Below are 22,968 nucleotides of genomic sequence, written 5' to 3'. Positions count from 1 at the left end.
AATTAAGCACATATCAAGTTTTCTATCATTTTTTTAACTAAAACCTATTATTTTCTATTATAAAAGCTATTTTAAATATATCAATTAGAAATTAAATACAATATTTACATATTCAGCGAAAAATGTAAACCAAATTTAATGTAAACAAAAATTTGGTCACGTAATTTTTCATTGTAACTTTACTATAAATTCTCATATTATCAATATTTTTTCTCTAAAAAAAATATTCAAACATACTTTCTAATAATTAGGAACTTTAGGATTAAAATTTTATCAATAATTTTGACTTTCAATAATAGTAAAATATTTAATTTAGTAAATTTTATTCTTAAAAATAAGTTAGGTGGTTAATTGCACATTACGAAAAGGTTATGAGGCTAATTTACTACATTTATAAGTTAGGCGCTTAATTGCACATAGCATCAAACTTATGATGTTGATTTGCTATATTTCCCTATAAAACCGTCTTGAAAAAGTACTATTTGTGATTTTAACTTCTAGCACTTCTCTTTGGTTACGTATGATGTTTCTCCTGCTCTTACTGCAACTGATGCTCACATTATTATGGACTCCAAAAAAATGATTGCTGCTACTGGTTCTGACATTATTATGGACTCTGAAAGCCTTAACGAGGCTTATCCGGCTTTGGCAGTTAAGGACGATTGTAATCCCTCCACTACTTTTACCTCAAGGCCTGCAAATTACTCCTTCTCAAACAAAAAACATCTTAGTAATAATTTGCGTTTGTCAGCCCAAGATTATGAGAATTGCTACTCATGAGGGATCTCTCTTTTTTCCATCCAAGATCGTTGTCATCCTTGAGGGTTCGTCCCCTCACCTCTACAAATTATATTTCGACGGGAACTCCCCATGAAGATATTTCAAGGGAAGCAGCAGTTCTCATTCTTTATCCTTTTCATGAAGAGCACCACCAGCTTTCGCATTTGGGGTCTAAGAGTGTTGAGTTTGGTCATGAGGAGTCTGTTTCACATATTGCCAAAAAGAAGCGGTTTTCGTCTGATTCCTCTATGGTCAGCAAGGTATCCACGGTTCAATTTCAATTTGCTGCAGTTAAAGAGAGCTCGAGCATGAAGTGTTGTCGTAAGGTGATGTATTCCATTCACCGGGGTCGATTGGTTAGGTCTGTTGTTATCTTGGAGAAGAGATCATCGGTTTCTGTACGTCAATACCTTACCTTTTTTTTGCAGGTACACAGATAATGTCGTTGCAGTTAAAAGGTCAAAACGTAAGGGGGCGGACTTGCTCCAGTTCGAGGACTATTATCATCCACCCTTTAAGAAATGTCGTATTTTAGTTTCAGTTAGTTTCGCTTGTAATTTTAATTCGGTTAGTTCAATGTCCACTAGTTTAGGGTGTATCTAATTCCCCTATGTTTGTTTTCTAATTTGTTTTATTGTATCGAATTTTATGTATGCTCCCTTTTTATAATCTATATAAAATACTCGTTTGTCTAAAAAAAAAAAAAAACCACACTTCTCTTATTCATTGAAGAAGTCTTTACTTATTTGGTCATTGAATACCTTTTTTGGTCAAAGAATGGTCAGATATAAACGTGTTTTTGGTCAAAATAGCATGGTCACGCGGGACGCAGCTCACCATTGTTTACCAACAACTATACCGTACTTGCCCGCATGAATGTAGCCATAAACAAAAATTTTGGAGTAACAAAATTTCTTCTTATAATTTAATATCTTTATTAAGACATAAAACATTATTTTTAGAGATTTGGAGTATCGAATGATTTCCTAGTAATTGGTGGTTGTCTAATAATAAGTCGGTAAATGACTAAATGCTATGGATTAACTAGCAACTCAAATTGAATTGTTCAAAGCAGTTGATTGATTAACTACTTATAAATCTTGTACATAATTAAGCTGTCTGCACTCAATCACTCATGCACTATAAAAATCCAGTTCATATTAATAAAGAATTTAACTCGAAAACTCGGGTTCTATCTAGATTATTGTTTGCCTAGTGAAGATGCAAATTATAATTGTCAAGTTTTTGGCATCACTTATAGTCGTGTTCTTTCTATTAACCTTAGCTTTTACAGAAGGTACAGTTTCCTTAGTAACTCATTTATTCAAATGATACTCTTTCCGTCTCAATTAATTGTTATCTATGTTTGAAATTCCCCTCACAAAAAAAAAAAAAAAAAAAAAAAAAAAAAAAAAACAGATAATAATTGACTGGGACAGAGGAAGTATTCTATTTTCAGCTTTACAATTTTTGTTATTTTGGTGTACATTCAATTTACAAGTTTATGAACCGAATTTTGTAGAGCATGATGAACTCCATAAGCGATTGATATTCCGGAACTCAAAGTTCAGTGGTGGCGAAAGAAGGGTACTACAGTCCATCCCGAGGAGGAGCGTTAGAAGTCGGGTTCCAGTCCCACCATCACCGAAACCTAACACTAGTCACAATCCAATCCCGCCATGTTGTTGATATATTCTGAAAGTCTCATGTAAAATGGCCTTACAGTGAAATACTTGTATAATTTTACGCCTTACTAACTCTCATGTTTAATGTGAACCTCAAACTATTTTTTTAGACGGATTCATGTAACCATTATTATTCATTACTAAGTGCATACAACTTTTCGGATGGTGCATCAAAAGGAAACCCGGGTCCTGCCGGATGCGGGGGCATCTTACGCGATGAGACGGGTGAATTTCTAAGTGCATACAACTTTTCGGGTGGCTTTTGTACCTCCATGAGGGCGGAGATGCGCGCCCTTTTGGTGGGTTTGGAACGAGCTCGAGCATTAGGAATTCGCAAACTATCGGTTCATATGGATAACAAGACTTGTGTCAGTTTCATTCATGAGGAACAGCTCTTGAGTAATAGTCTTCGTCCCATCGTTCAACAATGCATCACTCTCATCAAGCTAGAAGGTTGGGTGGTTAAAGTGGATCATGTATACCGAGAAGCTAATAGAGCAGCTGATTGGCTCGCTAACGAGGGAGTAATGGCAAGCACCAATGTCAACTACTATGATCATCCTCCGGACGGCCTCCGTTCGATTCTTCGTGAAGACATTCTAGGAGTAGCTATACCTCGTCTAGTTACTAGTTAATTTCGTATTTGTATCGGGGCTTTGCCCCTCTTTTGCACCAAAAAAAAAAAAATTATTATTCATTACTGAATTTATGCTAACTGTAACTAAATACTCCGTCCGTCTCCAAAATACCTTACATTTTCACCAATTTGACTGTTTCAAATACCTTCCATTTTACCGTATATTTACCATTTCGAATAGTTCAAATCATTTTCTTCCCAATCTTTGCTGCTACATAAATAATACTCTTGCATTCTCAGTAACTTCGAATCTAACTAATGTCTTTAGTTAAACACACAAATTTAGGGAAAATAGTCTCTCACTCAGTTATTGATTGACGACTTCTAATTAAGTCAGACGACTATTCGCATTGTTTTTGGTCAATTATAAATGTGTAAATAGGAGTACCAAGACTACCAACAATTCTTGCATACGACGTTGTTCTGATGCTTTTTAATAAAAAAATTATTTTATAATAAATAGTGATCACTTTGAAATTTTTTTATCATTATTTTAACATAAAAGGATCGAAAGTGGACAATTTTTTTTGTTAGTTGATGCGATAGGATTAATGTAACGGTCAACTTAGGCACCTGTTAAAAAACCTATTAATAGTAAATTAGTAATGGTGGATTGAGGTTGGAGGAAGGATCACCTGCTGAGTGCTGACCGCTGTATGCTAGTATGAATACTGTCTAAAATTGTCAAAATGTGTCCGAATATTATTATTAAACAATTAAAATTTTACTCAACTTTCCCCGAACGGAAAAATAAATACATAATTTAGTGCATATATACGAGATCTTTAGTTAGGGGTTCGATTTTTGACTTTTGCGAATGAAAACCAAATTTAAAAGGAGAAATTACCTTCAGTAGAATGTACCACTTTATAACCAAGGGGACTACTCCTTTTATTGTCAATTGGGCTAATCCTCTTAAAGCTAATTGGTTTTAGGATGTAATCTCCCTTGGGTTGTTGAGTGATACGTCTCCCTTTCTCCTTTAATGTGGGACACTCACATGTGGGTTTATATTCCAACAGTACCCGTAGAAAATTGCCTCGTAAATAAGTCTCTTAAAAGAAGTCCCAGAACAAAATTTATTTTGCTCACGAACAACTTTAAAAGGCTCATAAAAATGCATAACGCGTAAAAAAGGTATGATGATTTTTTGATATCTTAAACCCTCTTTTTTTTCCTGGCTTAATTTCGAGTCAATTCAGCTCAATTCAGTTCAACTAAGGCTATGTTTGGCAAGACATTTCAGGTACCTGATTTGACTAATATTTCGGGTAGTTGTTTTACCTAGTGTTGTTTGGTAAAGTCATTTCGTACTTAAATGACTTTTCAATGTATTAAAATGAAAAGCTACTCGGTAGCTTTTTAAAGTTCCAGTGAAATTTAAATGTTCTACTTTACATATTTACCCTTTATTTAAATTAATTTATTATAATTATTAATGTCCTTTTATGTCATTTTACAAAAATCGATTACCTTTTCAGTTAGTTTACCAAACACTTTACAATTAATCAAATACCTTATCGGTTTCCAATTTTTCAAATAGTTTTTCGTGTACCTTTTTAATTTCAATACCTTATCGTTTTTTTCAGTGCCCTTTTCGGGTTTGATGTGACCTTTTCATCGTTTACCAAACAGAGCCTAAGCCATGTTCAAAGTAACTCTCACTTCAGTTCTATTCATTTCAGTTTATTTAGTTCAATTTCTTTTCAGTTTAGTTTAGTTAAGTTAAGCACTTTTCACCCAAGATGTGTGAGTCTAGTGGAATTCCAGGGTAACCTCAAAGTCTCCTAAGGAGGAATTGCGAGGTCCTGGGTTCGATTCCCTAGATTAACACTTTCCTGGGGACCTGACGCCCGGAGAGGGAATAATCCCCGCGGGAAAGAACTCACATGGTACAGCAGGCGCCTGCAGGGGTGGGGTCACTCAGTATCCGGGGAGGATCCAACCTCCTCGTCATCAAAAAAAAAAAAAAAAAAAAAAAAAAAAAAAAAAAAAAAAAGTTAAGCACTTTTCAGTCGAAAAAAACGGAACCTTAGTGGGAGATCATATTTCCAAAGATTTTATACTTATAAAAGACTTACTAATCGTTTAACTAAAAATTAATGTGCAGGTAACTACCTAACAGGTGAGTACAAAATGTGGATAAATACTTTAGATAGTTTGACAGTTGTTTGTATATAAATAGGTCTTTTAGCATAGCTTAATCATCCACTTCACAAATCAAAAATTCAAAATAATCATTTGTTAAGATGCAAAATTTCCCACTTAAGTTGGTAGTATTATGTGTAGCATTAATCTTCTTAATGCTTAGCTTTGTTCAACCATTCACTTTGGCTTCTACTCAAGGTAATATATATACTTCATTTTAATTACTTATCAGATGGTTGATTTCCAAGTTTAAAAGGTTCTCAGCATCGGGATCTAAAATTTTAAAGTTCAAAACTTTGTCTAAAAAAGTACTCCGTAGTAATAATAAAACTTAGAAGCAAAATGCAGTAGTCGAATTTGATTTTCTTATAATTTAGGACCTCAAATTGATATTTTGAACCGCATTTCTCAAACCCGTTTAGACAAACTTGTAAGCATGTGTAAAAACAATACTCCCTCTGTCCCCGTCATTTGTTTACACAAATGGTTGATCCTCAAATCAACGATTCTATACGATTATAACATAATAAAACACCCCAAGGCCCTAGCGCATGATAAATATGATCATATGTTTGACCTATTGTTAGACCTGTCAAACGGGTCGGGCGGGTCGGGTCCTGTGTTGGGTCATACGGGTCGGGTTAGAATACATGTCGGGTCAGATACAGGTCACGGGACGGGTTAGGGTCAGAATACGGGTCAAGAAATAATTTTTAACATCTTTTTTAAACGATTTTTTTAATTTAAAAAATATTTTTTTAAAAAGTAAATTATATTTAAAATTATTATTTTAATCATATTCATCATATACAATAATTATATTGATATAATTATTAAAATAAAGTTTTTTTAATAATTATTTTATTATTAAATATTATAAAAGTTATATAAAATTGACTTTTTGGTTGAATTTTTAATTTTAAGTAATAAAAAAATCATTTTTTAACTATATTTTCAAATATAATATATAAATATTAATAATTTTAATAAAATTCATGATTTTCCCTTGACCCAACGGGTCGACCCGTTCGGGTCAGGTCTCGATCCTAAAATAACGGGTCATTTCGGGTTCGGGTCGAAAAAATCGGGTTTGAAACCCTAAAAACGGGTCGGGCGGGTCGGGTCGAATTTTGACAGGTCTGCCTATTGTCTATTGATGAACTAATTTTTTTTATTTTTTTATTTTTTTTCCGTTCAATGGAAGATGTTAGTTTGGAGATGACAAAGCAGACAAGTATGACGAAAATGCATTTAGTCGCAATGGAAAACGAAGAAGAAGAGTTGAATGGTTTATTGTTATTACAAAATAGAGACATGAATAGAAAAATAAGGGTTGGTATTACAAACTACAATCCCAAAAGAAATCTGCGTGTCAATTATGACGCGGATGGTAATTCATACCCATCACCAAGGCCCGGCACTTCGTTCTCTCCGATATGTTGTTAGACCATGCTCTTTCCGGTTCATCTCCTACAAGATCGACTGTTATATTGCGTACAACGACACAGTCACAGATAATAACACATTAGAGTACATTTTATTTAAGGATAACAATAGATAGGATGCATAATAATTGTGTAAGCTCATTTATGTTCCAATGTGATTTAATTCCATATATTGTCATGTTGTGGTATGTGTAATCGTGTATGTATCTTCGTCTCATTTGTGTTTATTAGGGGCGTCTAATACCTCGGGTAACTACGGGCGGCGGAACCGGTCCTCCAGTTTTAGCCACTGAATTTATAAATTTTACTAATAAAATTCAATCATATTTGGGGCCTTATTTTTTTATGGTGTATCGCGCCTCTATTAAATTTAAGACACCCTAGTGTTTATCAATAAGATAAAAGCTTAACTGGCCCAACAATTGAAGTCAAAACCTAAGAAAAGGAAATGGAAGATTGGAAGTTGAGCTTTACCAATTGCAAGACCAAAAAAAAAAAAAAAAAAAAAAAAAGTGATATCTCAGCTCTTCTTTAATCGAAGTGAATTAACAAAAAAATCGAACTTTACACAATAATTACTCCCTCCGTCTCAGTTTTATTGTCTATTTCACTTCAAATTTTATCTCAATTTAGTTGTCCCTTTTCTAACAACAACATCAGAGCGTTAATCTCAAAATGATTTGGAGTCGACTAAATCGTCTTTTAGAACTGTCCATTTTCTAAATCTAGTAATAAAAAAACTTCAATTATCCAATATAGCCCTTTGATAACTAACTAACAGTCTAACACTATAACCATTAAAAAGGTGAGATCTCAACTCTTTTTTAATTTGAGGAGTAAAATAGAAAGGGGGACAATAAATACATGCAACTGAAGATCTACGTAATATCGTCATTGAGTAAGATATTTTGGGCGTAGCTATTCGTAACTAGCTAGTTTCGTATTCTTCGGGACCTTGCCCCTCTATTGTAAACATTTATTTATTTTAAAAAAAAAGGGTCAGAGTTTGGAGCGACAATTTGATTGAAGGTATCCGCACGTTTCCGTTACAAGAAAGTGGAGCAGCTGTCTTTTTCCATCTTCTATCAATTTGATTTAAACAAACAATTCCCAACGTAAAATCAACGATCCAAATATTATTGATATCATGAATTCACGAATATTTCTTCATCATCATCATCATCATTAAACAGTGATAATTATTCACGATCATATCAATTAATATCATGTTTCAATTGTAACATTGTATTTTTACATATAATTCGGATTGATCAATCAAATTAAAGTTCATACGTAACGGAAAAATGGCGGGCGCGGCATCCGCCCTGTTTTTGCTAGACGTCAAAGGGAGGGTCCTTCTTTGGCGCGATTTCCGAGGCGATGTCACGTCTCTCGAGGCCGAACGCTTCTTTACCAAACTCGTCGAAACAGAGGTTGGTGTTGATATCCCCTCTCGTAACTTTTTCGTAATTTAATTTGTTATGTATACACTTGCGATCAAAATGTCAACGGGTCAATTGATCATGGCGTGACATTTTTGTTGGAATGATAATTTGGTCAAACTAGTACGAGTAATTACTTTTTCGATTTCTAGATTCTTAGAAGGAGACGATATGTTGCGATGGTGGTTGTCGTGGTCGTGGTCGTGTTGTCAGTGATACGATTTTACAAGACTCGTTTTAATTTAGCTTTGAAACTTGTGACAGAGAAAAATGACGTGTTAAATTGTTTGTGTCTTACACGGCGTCTCAATTGAGGTGGTTTTTGGTCAGATAAGTTCATATTTCCTACACTTGTATCAATACGAAAGGATGTATTGCACAAGTCAGCTAGCTTAGCTTGCATGTCATGAGGGTGGTACTCATGGCATGGGTTCAAATCCCGTTACTAACATATTTAAGTTCAGAGAATGTAGTAATGAAGTATGACTAGTATGTAGGCTAATACTTTTTGTATATCTTGACATATCAAGTGAATGACAAAGCCTAATTTGTTTGATTTTGGTTATGGATAAAAAAAGGAAGATGTGATATCAAGGGGACCTGTAGTATATGAGAAAGGAGTGACATACATGTTTGTACAGCATAATAATCTTTACTTGCTAATGGCATCGCGTCAAAACTGCAATGCTGCTAGCCTGTTGCTCTTTCTTCATCGTATTATCAAGGTAATAATTTCATTTCTCGCTCAGTTGTACTGTGTTCTTATTTCGACTTCATTGAAGGTTTTTAGATCTCTCTGCAATTTACGAGAGTCCTTAAGGCACTGGAGTAACATTATTAACGTCATTGGGAAATTTAAGTTTACTCAACTCTGAAATGTATCCTAAAGATCATGCTTGAGAAATTGATGTTTTAATACAGGTTTTCAAGCATTATTTTGAAGAATTCGAAGAAGAATCTCTGAGAGACAATTTTGTAGTAGTGGTAGGTACTGCAAGTGAACATTGTTAAGAAGACTTAAATGTGACAGACAAATTGTTGTGTAAACATCTGATTTCCGTGTTTTTTCCTCTTCCAACAGTACGAGCTATTAGATGAAATGATGGACTTTGGTTACCCTCAATACACAGAAGCGAATATTCTGAGTGAATTCATTAAAACTGATGCTTATAGGATGGAAGCTATACAGCGGCCGCCCATGGCTGTAACAAATGCTGTGTCTTGGCGCAGTGAAGGATTAAAATACAAAAGAAATGAGGTTTTCATGCTTATTGCTGCTCATCTCCTCCGTCTTTATATATGGTTGAACTTGATACTGTATTGATATGTGAAGCCTGATAATTGTCTTTCCTTGGCTTTCAGGTGTTTTTGGATGTCATAGAAAGTGTTAACATTTTAGTAAACAGCAACGGACAGCTAATTCGATCAGATGTTATAGGTGCATTGAAAATGAAAACATGTTTGAGGTGCTTAACTACCTCTGTCGTTTCACTCGTCCATTTAGTTGTTTACGTATTTCTTTTTTTGTCAGTAGCCGCCATTTACTTCTTCTTTTGTGACGATAGCGGATTCATTGACTCTCTTATATTTGATGCAGTGGTATGCCCGAATGTAAACTTGGCCTGAATGATAGACTTCTTCTGGAGGCTCAAGGTCAAACGACAAGAGGCAAGGCCATTGATATGGAAGACATCAAATTTCATCAGTATGTCTCATTGTTTCATTTGATAATGGTTTGCTGATTTTTCCGGAACTGCGTCATTGAAGATGTTCTTAAAATAAATGACATTTTAGTAACAGAGTCTTTTCAGTCTGTTTTTTCGACGTTATAACAGCTGAATCTTCCCTTCAGGTGCGTGCGTTTGGCCCGTTTTGAGAATGACAGAACAATATCTTTCATTCCTCCTGATGGGTCTTTTGATTTGATGACATACAGACTTACTTCTCAGGTTTCACTTCTTACCTTTATGCACCCGACTTCTGAGTTTTGTTATGTTGCAAGATGTTTTCATTCAATGAAAGTATTGATTTATTAGATCTATGTTCTGTTTGCACATCAGGTGAAACCACTTATTTGGGTCGAAGCTCAAGTCGAAAGGTATTCAAGAAGTCGAGTAGAGATAATGATAAAGGCAAGGAGCCAGTTTAAGGAAAGAAGGTACTGCATACAGGAGAAATGGATTTTAGAATACTGACTCTTATTTCTTTACCAGTTACCAGTGACAGTTTCCTATGAGTTATAGAGTTTCTGAATTAGTGTTTATGTATTAGAAAAACCTTGCAAATGAGTTATGTCTGTCTGTTGTCACAGCTATGCCACCAATGTCGAGATTGATTTGCCTGTCCCACCTGATGCTACTAATCCTAAGATCCGAACGTCAATGGGGTCTGCAACTTATACTCCTGAGAATGATTCAATTCTATGGAAAATCAAGTCTTTCCCAGGGAACAAGGTATGTGTTTTCCGCTACTATCTGTCCGTCACCACCCACAAGCAATTTTCATATATCGATAAAGTAACTAATAGACGTTACTATAATTGTGTAAGGTCGACCGCCTTACCTGATCATATAAGGGAACATTCAAGGCACTGGATTATCTTATTGTTGTGTAAAATCTTCATATTGTGATTTTGTGATTAATTTTCTCCAGGAGTATATGTTGAGAGCAGAATTCAGACTGCCAAGTGTGAGTGCCGATGATGGAGCTCCCGAGAGAAAAGCACCTGTTCGAGTAAGATTTGAGATACCTTACTTCACCATCTCCGGAATTCAGGTTCTTCTTCTATGCATCTCTTTATAACATAGCTCTCCTTTTTCTTCTTAGCTACTGTTTCCTTTGTTATTCCACCTCAAATCATTTTAGCATTAAGGCTTCGCAGTAGTAGTTGTTTCAATGTTTGTGTGCGGTTTCTGGGTTTTTCAGGTTAAGTATCTGAAGATCATCGAGAAAAGTGGATACCAATCTCTTCCGTGGGTTAGATACATAACAATGGCTGGCGAATACGAGATACGGCTGTTTTGAAAGCTATTTCCAGCATCAGTAAGTTTTGTTGCCAGCTTCAGAAGCCTTGAACCTTGGTTTCTATTCATTAACTGTATTTACTGCTAATTCTTTGCCCACTGTGGTCTATAAGCTGTAACCTTGCTAATGTTCTCAAGTTAACCCTAATTCTTTTTCAATGAAATCTTCTATTAGTTGTAGCTTTTCACAGGTTTTGTAGATATTCTCCACAAATTATAGAATAAGACGTCTTTTAGCTTGAGACGGACCCTCAATACCTACTAATAAAAATGCCAGGGCTTGTTTTCTGAGTTTCAATAGTGCCACGGTGTAAGTGCCATGGAGGGCTAGATTTAGTGTTTTGAATAGGATTTCTATGATTGTGAGAACCAAAACTCAAGTTAAACCTTTGAAGGTTGAAACGAGCTTACGACATTTTGGTGACGGTTTTTCAAAGCCAGGTTAGGGTGCATTCCCGAGCGAAACTAGGAGTCAAGGAACACGAACATAGAAAAGAGTGGGATCGGGCTAGTGAACATCTTTATACATTGCATTCAGGTGTGAAATATATAACTATGCTAGTAGCATTAAACAGGAAATCAGTTATGCATATGAACCGGATAACTTCCTCTTAGCTGCAATAGAAGAAACTGCAAATCCCAATCCAATACATTCTGCAACCTACATCTACTATTACTACTGCTACTACATTATGCATCCTAATTCATCCCTACAGAAATATAACACCACTAGTAGCTTACGTATGATCATAAAACTCGACACAGATGTAGAAAACGTAACAGCGAGCTTACTGAAGGCTGGATCATGCTATTATGCACACGGGACTGTCATCTGAGAAAGTCTGATGTAGTTTTATGGATGCATTGTCGATAGCCTCTTTATGAAAAGATTAAAATTTGACTCCCTGTCTAGCATGCTTATCCTCACATATTGAGGGCTCATCCCGAAATGCTTCCCGCCTCTTGTAAGAATTTTGTGTTTTCGAAGGAAGCTTTCACAATCCTCCACCTCCCCTTCACACTTTAACCATGCAAAGGCTGAAAAAGAGAGCATGTAACTATATTAGTCGGCGTCTATGTTACTCCGACACTTCACTTAACTGCCGTGTCGTGTGTCATACACGTGTCGGTGTCCGACACGACACGACACTTCGACACTTCAATTTAGACCACAAAACAGGAAAATTCACCCCAAATAGCCGTGTCTGACACGCCGACAGTAACACGGGTAATCTTAAAGCCGGGAAGGATAACTTCGAACTTTCTCATTCAATGAGACAGACTCAAGCAAGAACAGTACATAAATTTAACTGAAAAAGAAAAAATTACCTGGTTGAGTCCTAAAAGTTCGATTTGAGTACTTGCAGAAAGCAAAAGGGAACTCAGGGGTACTGAACATCTTGCTTTGGTTGACTGCTTCCCTTAACTGTTTCCATCTATCTGCAATAAGATGATAACTGATCTCGAAAAAGTCTTCTCTCTCTTTAAAGTCGCAAGCATCCTCACTGCTATCCGAGACAGCCTGCAAAAGCTTTGCTGCTCGGAGCTGTGAATCTTTAGACACTCCAATGCTACTTAGCTCGATGAATTTCGTCATTCTTTTAGCGATTTGCTGATCCTTCACGAGAGCCCAACTGTAATATGTTATACATAAGACATAAGAAACACAATGTTGGTGCACAAACAGCAGGTCTCCCATCTTACGACCATAAAACGTAAATCACTCAAATAAGAAAACATTTAGAAATGTGTATTAAAAAAAAACAAATGATTTTGCATTAACATTGGTGTAAGACGGTTTTACAAAGTACTGTTTGTGTAAGACATAAACTTACCCAATGCGCATTCCAGCATGGCCAGTGGTTTTAGAGACGGTGAACAGCATAATGTCATGGTCAGCAGGGGCAGTAATCGGAATATATTGTGGCCAATAGTAGGCAAAGTCATGAATTAACATCCCTCCACTTCGGTTGACAATAGGTTGTCTCATGAAACCATCCGGGTTGTTGGGGGAAGTAATTAGCTCAATATAAGGACCATCTTCGTTGAAATAGGCAGTATCACCAGCCCATTTGTAGAGCCCGGACTTCAGATACTCAATCACCTGGCGGTAAAACTGTAAACACAAAGTTTAAAAACGCACACAATTAGGAAGGCCTTGGTATTCACATATAAACTCTTAGGCGTTATGATTTATGGTACTCGAATTTTCTGAACATGTAACTCGTACTCAGCTAAAAATCTAAAATATCCCATGTCAAACTACCGCTATTTCAAGATTTTTACTAGTTCCGAGAATTTTACTAGTTCTTGCTTAAATGAAATGTTTTCAACTAATACAAATTTTTGAATAGTTTGGGACTCGCGTAACAGTCATTTGATGCAGTTCTCGATGGAGCAATTTTCATCTTGGGTCTATCCGAAACAACCTATTGTATTCATGACACGCATACTCAAAGAAAAAGAGAAGTCACAGTCATGGCATTGAATCTGTGTCATGACACCAAATTGCAACAGTTTAGAAGTTTGTCACGGACACATTTTGAGGCAATATCAGTTCCATTTATGATGCAAGAACCGAGACTAAAGTACTAAACAATGATGACCGATTCCTAGAAACTGAGAGTCTGAGACAATCGTGAGATGGCATAAAGAGAGGGGTATTGGCACAACTTGAGTAGACATCAACATGCACCGACAAAAGCAAAGGGGAGACGGAGGTGGAAAGAAAAGAGACAAGTACTTAACAATATCCAGTCACGTAATTAAGAATGTCTTGTGATACGCAATTCCATCATTAGTATACCTTAACAGGGCCTTTTCTGCTATTAAAGACTTCTAAACTAGTGATGCTCATGATCACACAACAAAAGTTGCCTTTCCCAAAAGTTAAAGTTGATCTATGTTGCTTCAACCACATGGACTACAAAGTTCTAAGAGATGGAATCACAGTTTTGCTTTTTCCCATGAGCTAAAAAAGCAGGTTATATCAGCAAATCTACCTACCCCACTCAAGAGGCAAATATTAAAGTAACTCGGGAAAGCTAATCCTACAATAGGACGGGCACTCGATGACCTTATGAGGTTCCGAGTTGAAAATTTACTCTTAATTTCTTAAAGGTCGCCACATTTTACTGTAAGGCGGTCATCCAAAACTCTATCTTGTTGCCTTATAGGTAGACCGTAGAGCTGTCAAAATACAACCGCTCTGCAAACCCATCCCAACCCTTTTTTACGGTGAAGGAAAATCTCGTCTTAAGATGTTAATTAGCTCAATTATGTAATCAATAGAGCTTCCAACAGCATGTGCTATGCCATAAAACTGTACATTCATCAACCGAATAAAATAATATACCTCTAGACACTATCACAAGCATCAGACAATGGAACAAGACTCCCTGCCTCCCACAACAGTTTTCAATAAAATAAACACTCCCTCGGTTATTTAAATATAGGATCAGTTTCCTACATTTCGAAACACTCACCTAAATTTTCAAGATTTCTGAAGTATATGAGCTGAAGATAAAAAAAATGTAAACTCCTATAAAAGGAAAAAGCATTCTCGCCACGTATCTTGTACATAGTGATACAGGTTTCAGAATTTTTTTCAATCTAGATAAATAGAGCAGAGTACTTCATAAACACTATGAAAAGAATCAGAGCACATGAGAGTTGACTCACCGAATAGTACGGAGTAGCAGACACCACGCTTACAGGAAAAGAAGTTTGATCCAGCGAGAGCGCATAGAGAGCAGCCTGGAACAGCTGTGTCGAGCCAGTTCCAACAACAATATGTCGTCCCTCCGTGACAGCGTTCCCGACAACATCGTGCAATCTTACAACCTCCTTTGCAAATGTCGGTTCCAGAAACCAGCAAAGGTTGCTAACATCAGAAAAATAACTCATAGATTGCCATCCTGGGATCACAACTGTGTTCTTGTTTCCTGCCTTCTGCCAATACCTCTCGTACATTGTCGGATCGCCACTGTAAAATTCTCTGTCAGCTCATCATGGTTGACTTAAAACAATATTAAAATGCATTATGTCTGACCAGTCTTAAACCTGAATTTAAGGAATATTAGTTTTTGAAGCTACTCATGATGGCCAGATATGCAAAGATTCAAGCACTAGTATTTTCTTACTAAAGCAAAGGTAGGAATCAATTATCGAAGGTCTGACTTATGATCACATGCTATACTTTTACTGTAAGAATTATAGCAGCGTTCGAGATTTTCAATATCATGGTATTCTTAAAAACTCGACAAAATCCTAAACCTTAGGCAAGAGTTGAAAGATTGTATAGTCTAAAAACACTTTAGGCTCAAACCAGTTTAGAACTAGTAATTGTAGCTTTTTTACCTTATAAAAATATCTTAGGATGTACACAGATATTAATTAATCTGAATGGATTCCAATTCATATATTTAGAAGTTTGTCCGACTTTTATACAAATGCAAAATCTAAATGAGACGGTTGTAAACATATATACAACCATCAAAGTTGCATTCTTCATCTAATAATCGGGTTTAATAACTTGGTTATATTCATATAACTGTCGCATACAAGACTCACTAGAGTCACTGCAAGACTAGAAGTTTGCTCTAAAAGAAAATAACAACCAACTTAGGAGGAAAAATGTATGTTATCGAAATTCTAGTCCCATTAGCGTCCTAACCCCCGTCCTTTGAAACTTCAACTATGCATTAAAATTTCCGTTGCTAAAAAAAGAGAAAAAATAATTGAAAAAAAGAAGAATGAATATACTATAGCAAGAAAAGGATTGAAGTATACTTTTTGATACCATAAATTCCATGGATGGAGGAGGGTATGGAGAGGGAGTGAGAGGTGGGTCACCTAAGTATTTCATTCAATGATTGAGTAGATGCCAAATGAAAGTATTGCCACATGCTTGGTTAAAATTCAGCTCATATGGCCTATGAATATAGTGACATGTTGTCCATTATAAGCCTGATCTTTTATCACCAACTTGACTTCATAGTTCATATACTTATGATATGTAATGTCCATAATACACTTATGCAAAATCATCTATTAAAAGATTTAATCTTACGTTTTGTGTCCTTTAAGAATTAAGAACAGACCAATAAAACCATACTCTAACTTAGTGGAAAAGAACCAAGTTACATGAGCAAGCACTAGCAGATTCATCTATTACTAAATGAGGTCCCGGGACGCAGCAAAACCGAAATAAAATGGTACATTTAGTCTAATTTTAGTGTTTAAAAAAGTTAAAAGCTACTCCCTCCGTCCCAAACTGACAATCATTTGTTTAACGTTTTTATTCTTTGTGGGGCGTATTTTAATCAAAGGTAAACAAATGATTGGAACAAAGGGAGCACAATTTTAATATAATAACGACTTAGAATAATGTTTCAAAGGAATATCGTAAGCAAATTTGCTAGGTTCGTCACCAAAAAAAAGTGATGGATGTAGTCCGCAAACTTAAGTCAGCGGCATACTTTAGTCTTTACATTTTTCCAAGGGGCAGCAACAGGAAAATGTTAATTTGGTGAACTTCTCTAAACTAGCAAAAGGGCAAGTTCATGCATTTTACCACTACAGAAGTCTATAGGTGTACTTTTAGAAACTAGCAAAAAAAGCTTAAGTTATTAGGAGTTGACCCAAAATGTAATAGGGTGGATGGGTTGGCCAATGGCAAGTTGAGTATGTTTTGCCTTCAACAATAACACAAGTTACATCAACTCGTCTACACAGCGTAAGTCATCGGTTCAAATCCAATAACGGCCTTTTGAGGTTTTTCACAGAAAAAAACGTCATATTTGCACGCGAGATAGGGATACATGGTATGAGGGCAAGATGGGGTTTTCAACAAAAATAAGATTATTATCAAATGGAGTTTTGAGGAGTTTGAGGTCCAATGCTGGGATATACATCACTGAGACACTGACACAATCATGATGGTCTGGTGGGTTGTGTTGGTCAGATGGGCCACATCAACTCAACCCCAATGCACCCATTGAACCATGTTTCAGAGATAGAAAGTTACATTACTCCGACACTTTACTTTGGCTGACACCGCATTTTATACCAAAAAAACTGAAAACTTTCCGGAAAACAACTGTATCCGACATGACACCGTGTTGTATCCGACATTTGCAGCGAACCGAAGTAACATAGAGAGAAAGAAAAAGTGAGAAACACCTTAGGAATCAAATATAAGGGGAAAATGAAGGAATTAAGGCCTAAAGAGACTAACATGTACCATGGGAAATGTGATCCTCAAACAAAGAGTTGTCTCTGTCCATACTGGCATGCAGGAACAAAAAGCACTAGGAAAACGTAATTCAACACATTGCTTATTCTTGGAATTTGACAAATTAATCCCATTACTACAAGTTTTCTTGTTTTATGCTCCCTTAAGTATATATGTCCCCTTTCTTATATGTATTCCTCGTTTAATTTCAAGGTTAATGTTTCAGTATCACATTTGAAACCGTTTCATATAAGTTTTTCGATAATTTAATGAGGCGGGGCAGACTATCCGAAGATTTTTTGCGTCAAGGAAAGGTAAGTGCATTAAGGTCAGTAAGGTGTATTCATTAATCATTATGTGAGTGGACCTTCTTTAATTATACTTAAACAAAAAGACAAGTATAATGAAAGATTAAGGAAGGTCAACCACGTTCCCACCATCGCACTAATCGTGATTTGATACTAATCTCATTAATTAGTGACTACATCATGGTTTTGACTAGCAACTCCGCCCCACTAATCATAATCAGAAGTGGGGTTTTTTGACCTATTGCTGACACTCACTAAGCTTAAGTTTCACGACTTAATCTTTTGCTTAACGTTCAACAAATGATTTGGGACGGAGTAAGTATATGTGTTATGCACTTTAAAAGTTCACTTAACCTACTTGAAAGGAATATTTACATTCAATCATAACATTTTAAAAATGAACATGGCAGATATAGTATCAGATTCCATTAATAATGGACAAAAAAAAAATAAGATACACTGCATATTCCCAGTCCTACCATAAAATTAGGTAAAAATAATAGGTAAGCATAGAGTTTATACTTTTCGATATGATGTTTAATTAGGTAAAACTTAAATGAAAGTTTAATTAAGAATCCGATTACACAAGAAGTTGGTATTCATTTGAAAGAGACCATTTCCTAGGATTAATGATGTCTAGTCTAATTTCAAAAATCAACTACTATGTCAATTCTCAATACTCCTATAATATGGCATATTCCAAGCATTTAATATAGTAGGTTTCTACTGTACTCCATATAAAATGAGGTCTAAACTGTAAGAGAGTAACAGGCAAATCAAGGAACAGTTGGAAAAATACGACTTCTTATTCAAACGGATCTAAAACAAGTCATATACCCGGTTAACTAATGAGCATTTATTGGTGCTCTATACTGTATATGTTTTTGGATCCGTTTCACGCTTTCAACGGTCTTAAGACTTCAGAAATGCACTAAACAACTTTATCAGTTATCACTAATAAATAATATATCCACCCAGAAAACCAAGAGACATGCATACCCTCCAACCTTGGAAACTCGTGTTGCACAATGGTCGAAATCAAAGAATGAGATATGTGACTACCAAGAAGAAGATATTTTTTCGGGTTTTCCAAGTGAAATTTTTCATGAAGCTAGGATTTAGAACTTAGATATCGAATTGCAATCTCGTTATTTTTTGTTGTAATAATACAATAAGTCTTTAACGGACGGTCCGGATCTTTTGACATGTGAGTGGAAATGGGTAGAGGGACAAGGTGGGCACCCACCCCATGTGCTTTGTCTCTCACCTTAATGGGTTTTGTGTGAGAGAATATGGTACCCGTCTCTTGTTTGTGACGGATACCTCCGTCACAAATAAGAATTTGCGGTAATAATAAGACTTCTATATAGTCTACGATTTCAAGTTTGGGGTAGCGAATGCCTCCCAGTGCTATAGGGTGGCTTTGTGACGACATACAAATAAAACAAAATGAATATCAAATAGAGGTTTCTCTTCACAAGATTATTCATTGACGTCCTAAGATAGTGACTAATCAATCAAAAATCCTAAATCAGTCCCCGGATTCCAAATCCTCATTGTATGGATCTATGTGCTACGATAGTACTTCCTCCGTCTCACTCATTTCTTTACCTTTTCTTCTTCTTCTTTTGAGGAGAATTTTGACCAAAGGTAGACAAATGATTGTGCGGAAAGGAGTATCCTATTAAATGTCAAAAATCCCCTTCAAATTTGATAGAGTAATTGATAATTCTGTCTTTTTCCCCTCATTGTTTCTCTTGATATAAATACACAATCAACATCATACAGTAATTTTCCACCCATGCAAATAAAACTACCAATATAGCAAATAAATAAGAATGAGGAACTCCACTTCACTACTCTACTCATACTCTCATAGTATTAAACAATATTCCCCAATGCCATAAAAAGCAACTCCGCAACGTCTCATTCATTTATTTGCCTTTTTTTTATTCTTTATACCAGTATTTTAATTATAGGCAAACAAATGATTGATATTGATACCGAGAGAGTAGTTAATTAACCTTTGTATCTTACACAACAAAATCATATGTTAAAATCGCAAATAGGTCCGAACATATTCTACATTTCTACCATGGCACTTACTTAAAATCTATACATGCAACATTTAGGCAGCCTTATAGTACACTACTACGCATTCTGTCCCGGTCATTTCTTTACTTAAAATCTATACATGTTCCTATGCAACACAATGGTCTTTGTGCGAAAAACAAACGTAAAGAATTGATCAGGCGTATTAATAAAACATAAAAACAAGGAGAGAAACTCACTGATCAAGGTTAATAACTCTATCCAAATCAGCATCAACTTGATCATAATTTGAATAAGTATCATCTGCAACAATCATTGATGATGAAGAAAAAGCCACATCTTTTAATTGTTTTTCATCTGCACAAAATCCATGAAAGATTTTCTCTGTTCCAAAATTGCATTCTTTTAACTTTAACACTAACCATACATTCAAAGCTACTGACACCATTAATAAATGCTTCACTGACCATCCCTCCAAACCCTTCCCCATTATAATTAATCTCAATATTTTTGGTATAAAGATTGAAACTTTATGCTTTTTTTGCAATACCCAAATTGTAAAAACCACAATTTGAGTGTTTTAAGCAATACCCAGATGATAAAAACTCAACTTTTTTGAGATTTTAATGCAATGCTTGAAGAAAAAAAGTGAGAAATTTTGGTTTCTTTTTTGTTTTTTTGGGATTTTGTTTAGTGGAATCTCGATTACGATTAAGCAATTAAGAAGTGAAATAGTTAGAAGAAGCGTGCGAAATGTGGAGTTTTAATTTACAGCTGTTATGAAAAAAAAAATTGGGAATTAGCTGTTGAAGTAGAATCTCAATCAATTTGATCAAAAGAAATCACATAGATATATGAATATATGATGTGATTTTCTGTTAAAAAGGATTTAGAAAAAGATATAAAATGAGGGAATTAGTAAAATGAAATGAAAAGAAGGGCAAGTAGACTGGTAGACTTTGCTCGAGAAGAGCTTGGGAGTGGGAACTGGGTAGTGTGTATATATATACTGGACTACTAGGCAACGTAAATTCGATATCAATTCCTATTTAAGACGGTTATATTTATTTTACGATATCTGAGTTAAGAAAAAAGTACGAGTATATCAGAGTATATACTACATTTGTGGTTGCGTCCTGTTCGTTTGTTTTCCTTTGTTTTTGAATACCAAGAAAAAAAAGGAGAGAATCATTCATCAATTCATGGTATGACACATTGACCAAATTGATGGTGGAAGATCAAATTATCTATCAAAGACATTTTTAAAGTAAAATGGTAAACAATTGACTGAAACATCTCAAAATATAATAGGTAAACAAATGATCATAACAAAAAAAAACAGATTTGTTTTGTTTTTTTGGTAAACTAGAAGCGGGAATAACCCAGAACAAAACGAACTACAAATAAAACTAACTAAAAAGCATAAAATGGGATGGTACGAGGCCAAGCCACACCGTCCATGTCCTATTGTATCAACCTAAAGAGTTGGTTTGGCATACTCCATCTCCTATAATTTTTTTTTTGGTACTATACTCAATCTCCTATATACTAAGAAATAAAACTTCTCAAAAAATTTCCCTCCAAAAGAAATTTGCTTAAATAAGATTATATTTTAGTAAATTATTCACTATAATTTTCTCTAAACTTTAAATTACATTCGTATAACTAAATTAAAACAAAACTGATATACAACAACAACATTACCTAGTGCTTGAATGGCTCATAAATTATGGGTAAAACAAAAAAGTGATATAAATCTAAAAATTATAAATTACTAGCAAAAAATTCATCAAAATTATTTGAGAAAAATTATACATTAAAATCATTAGTTTTGTGGTAAAACAAATCACGAAAATACACATATCATGACTTCACTCAATTTTCTTAATAAGTTTTCCACTTTTTTTCACATTAAAATAAAAAGGGTGAAATATGGAATTAATGACGCGTCAATTTAAAATATATAAATAATAAATAAAATGTAATACCGCGCATTATGCCCGAGATCTATACTAGTCTGAAAATAAGAAGAAAAAAATGTTTTTTTTTATCAATTAGTCTCATTGTAGACGGCCCAGATCACAGGCAAGTTCCGTGAATTTGAAAATAAGAGAATAAAAAAACGCTAGAAGGAGGGCTTGAACCTCCGACCTTGTGGTTAACAGCCACACGCTCTAACCAACTGAGCTATTCCAGCTATTGTTGATAATAGTCTTCTCTCATTGTATTTTTTTATCAATTAGTCTCATTGTAGACGAGCCCAGATCACGAGCAAGTTCCGCTAATTTGAAGATAAGAAAATTAAAAAATGGATTTTTTAATCAATTAGTCTCATTGTAGACCGGCCCAAATCACAAGCAAGTTCCAGGAATTTGAAAATAAGAAAATAAAAAAACGCTAGGAGGGCTTCAATCTCATTGTATATTTTTTTTTTGTCAATTAGTCTAATTATAGACGGCCCAGATCACAAGCAAGTAAAAACGCTATATTTTTTTTTGTCAATTAGTCTAATTGTAGACGGCCCAAATCACAAGCAAGTAAAAACACTAGAAGGAGGACTTGAACCTCCGACCATGTGGTTAACAGCCACACGCTCTAACCAACTAAGCTATTCCGATTGTTGTTGGTAATCTTCTCTCATTGTATTTTTTTTTTTTATCAGTTAGTCTCATTGTAGACGACTCAATCACAAGCATCCCCTATATACTAAAAGAATAGGAAAAGCTTCAAGTTTTCCCGCCTAAAGCACTTTTCTTATTTTGATAAAATCTCTTATTTACTTTCCTATTTTGATATAATCCTTTATTTAAAATTTGTCTCTAAGATTTTTGTGATAAAAAATTCGTTCTTTCTATGCTAAATCGTACCTAAAAAGATTTGCTAATAAAAAATTCATAAACAATTTAATTAATTTTGTTTAAAAATATACACATTTTATGACATTACTCAATTTTTTAAATTAGTTTTATAGTTAATTTTTTTTTTCTAAAAATAAAACTCTATAAATACCGCGCATTCATTGCGCGGGATCTAAACTAGTTTGAAAACAAGAGAATAAAAAAATGTAGACGGGCCCAGATCACAAGCAAGTTCCATGAATCCCTCTATATACAAAGAGAATAAAACTTCTCTAAAGTTTTTCCTCCAAAATGTTTCTCTATATATGAAAACAAATTAGAGTTTCATTTATTAAACTATTTTTTTATTTAGAAT

At 34.9% G+C, this 22,968-nt stretch overlaps 2 protein-coding genes and 2 non-coding genes across 5 annotated transcripts; 1 reads left to right on the top strand and 3 right to left on the bottom strand.

The window, feature by feature from the left end:
• Nucleotides 1–7,703: 7,703 nt before the first annotated feature.
• On the top strand, nucleotides 7,704–11,452 carry LOC141652104 (AP-1 complex subunit mu-2-like). Of its 2 annotated transcripts, none has more exons than XM_074459745.1 (11): nucleotides 7,704–8,128; nucleotides 8,716–8,862; nucleotides 9,059–9,121; nucleotides 9,219–9,395; nucleotides 9,500–9,603; nucleotides 9,735–9,842; nucleotides 9,990–10,086; nucleotides 10,198–10,295; nucleotides 10,449–10,590; nucleotides 10,790–10,912; nucleotides 11,063–11,452. In XM_074459745.1, exons 1-11 carry the CDS (start codon nucleotides 8,000–8,002, stop codon nucleotides 11,159–11,161), a joined length of 1,287 nt encoding a protein of 428 aa, XP_074315846.1. In that variant the 5' UTR covers nucleotides 7,704–7,999; the 3' UTR covers nucleotides 11,162–11,452. The 2 variants fall into 2 exon arrangements, with proteins under 2 accessions (XP_074315846.1, XP_074315847.1); XM_074459746.1 differs by having other exon boundaries at nucleotides 7,707–8,132; nucleotides 8,720–8,862.
• Nucleotides 11,453–11,746: 294 nt separating this feature from the next.
• LOC141653086 (tryptophan aminotransferase-related protein 2-like) lies at nucleotides 11,747–20,731 on the bottom strand. The gene is made up of 5 exons (XM_074460728.1): nucleotides 19,995–20,731; nucleotides 14,842–15,145; nucleotides 12,996–13,276; nucleotides 12,490–12,794; nucleotides 11,747–12,198 (listed from the first exon to the last, which is right to left on the bottom strand). Exons 1-5 carry the CDS (start codon nucleotides 20,243–20,245, stop codon nucleotides 12,014–12,016), a joined length of 1,326 nt encoding a protein of 441 aa, XP_074316829.1. The 5' UTR covers nucleotides 20,246–20,731; the 3' UTR covers nucleotides 11,747–12,013.
• Nucleotides 20,732–21,878: 1,147 nt separating this feature from the next.
• On the bottom strand, nucleotides 21,879–21,952 carry TRNAN-GUU (transfer RNA asparagine (anticodon GUU)). Its single transcript has one exon. It is a non-coding gene; the product is annotated as a tRNA-Asn (tRNA).
• A 347-nt stretch (nucleotides 21,953–22,299) lies between these two features.
• TRNAN-GUU (transfer RNA asparagine (anticodon GUU)) lies at nucleotides 22,300–22,373 on the bottom strand. The gene has a single exon. It is a non-coding gene; the product is annotated as a tRNA-Asn (tRNA).
• Between the last annotated feature and the right edge of the window lie 595 nt (nucleotides 22,374–22,968).

Source organism: Silene latifolia, chromosome 4 (assembly GCF_048544455.1).
Source record: "Silene latifolia isolate original U9 population chromosome 4, ASM4854445v1, whole genome shotgun sequence".
Taxonomy (NCBI): Eukaryota; Viridiplantae; Streptophyta; class Magnoliopsida; order Caryophyllales; family Caryophyllaceae; genus Silene; species Silene latifolia.
The sequence above is the reverse complement of the archived record's forward strand: the minus strand, read 5'-3'. Positions and strand labels throughout refer to the sequence as shown.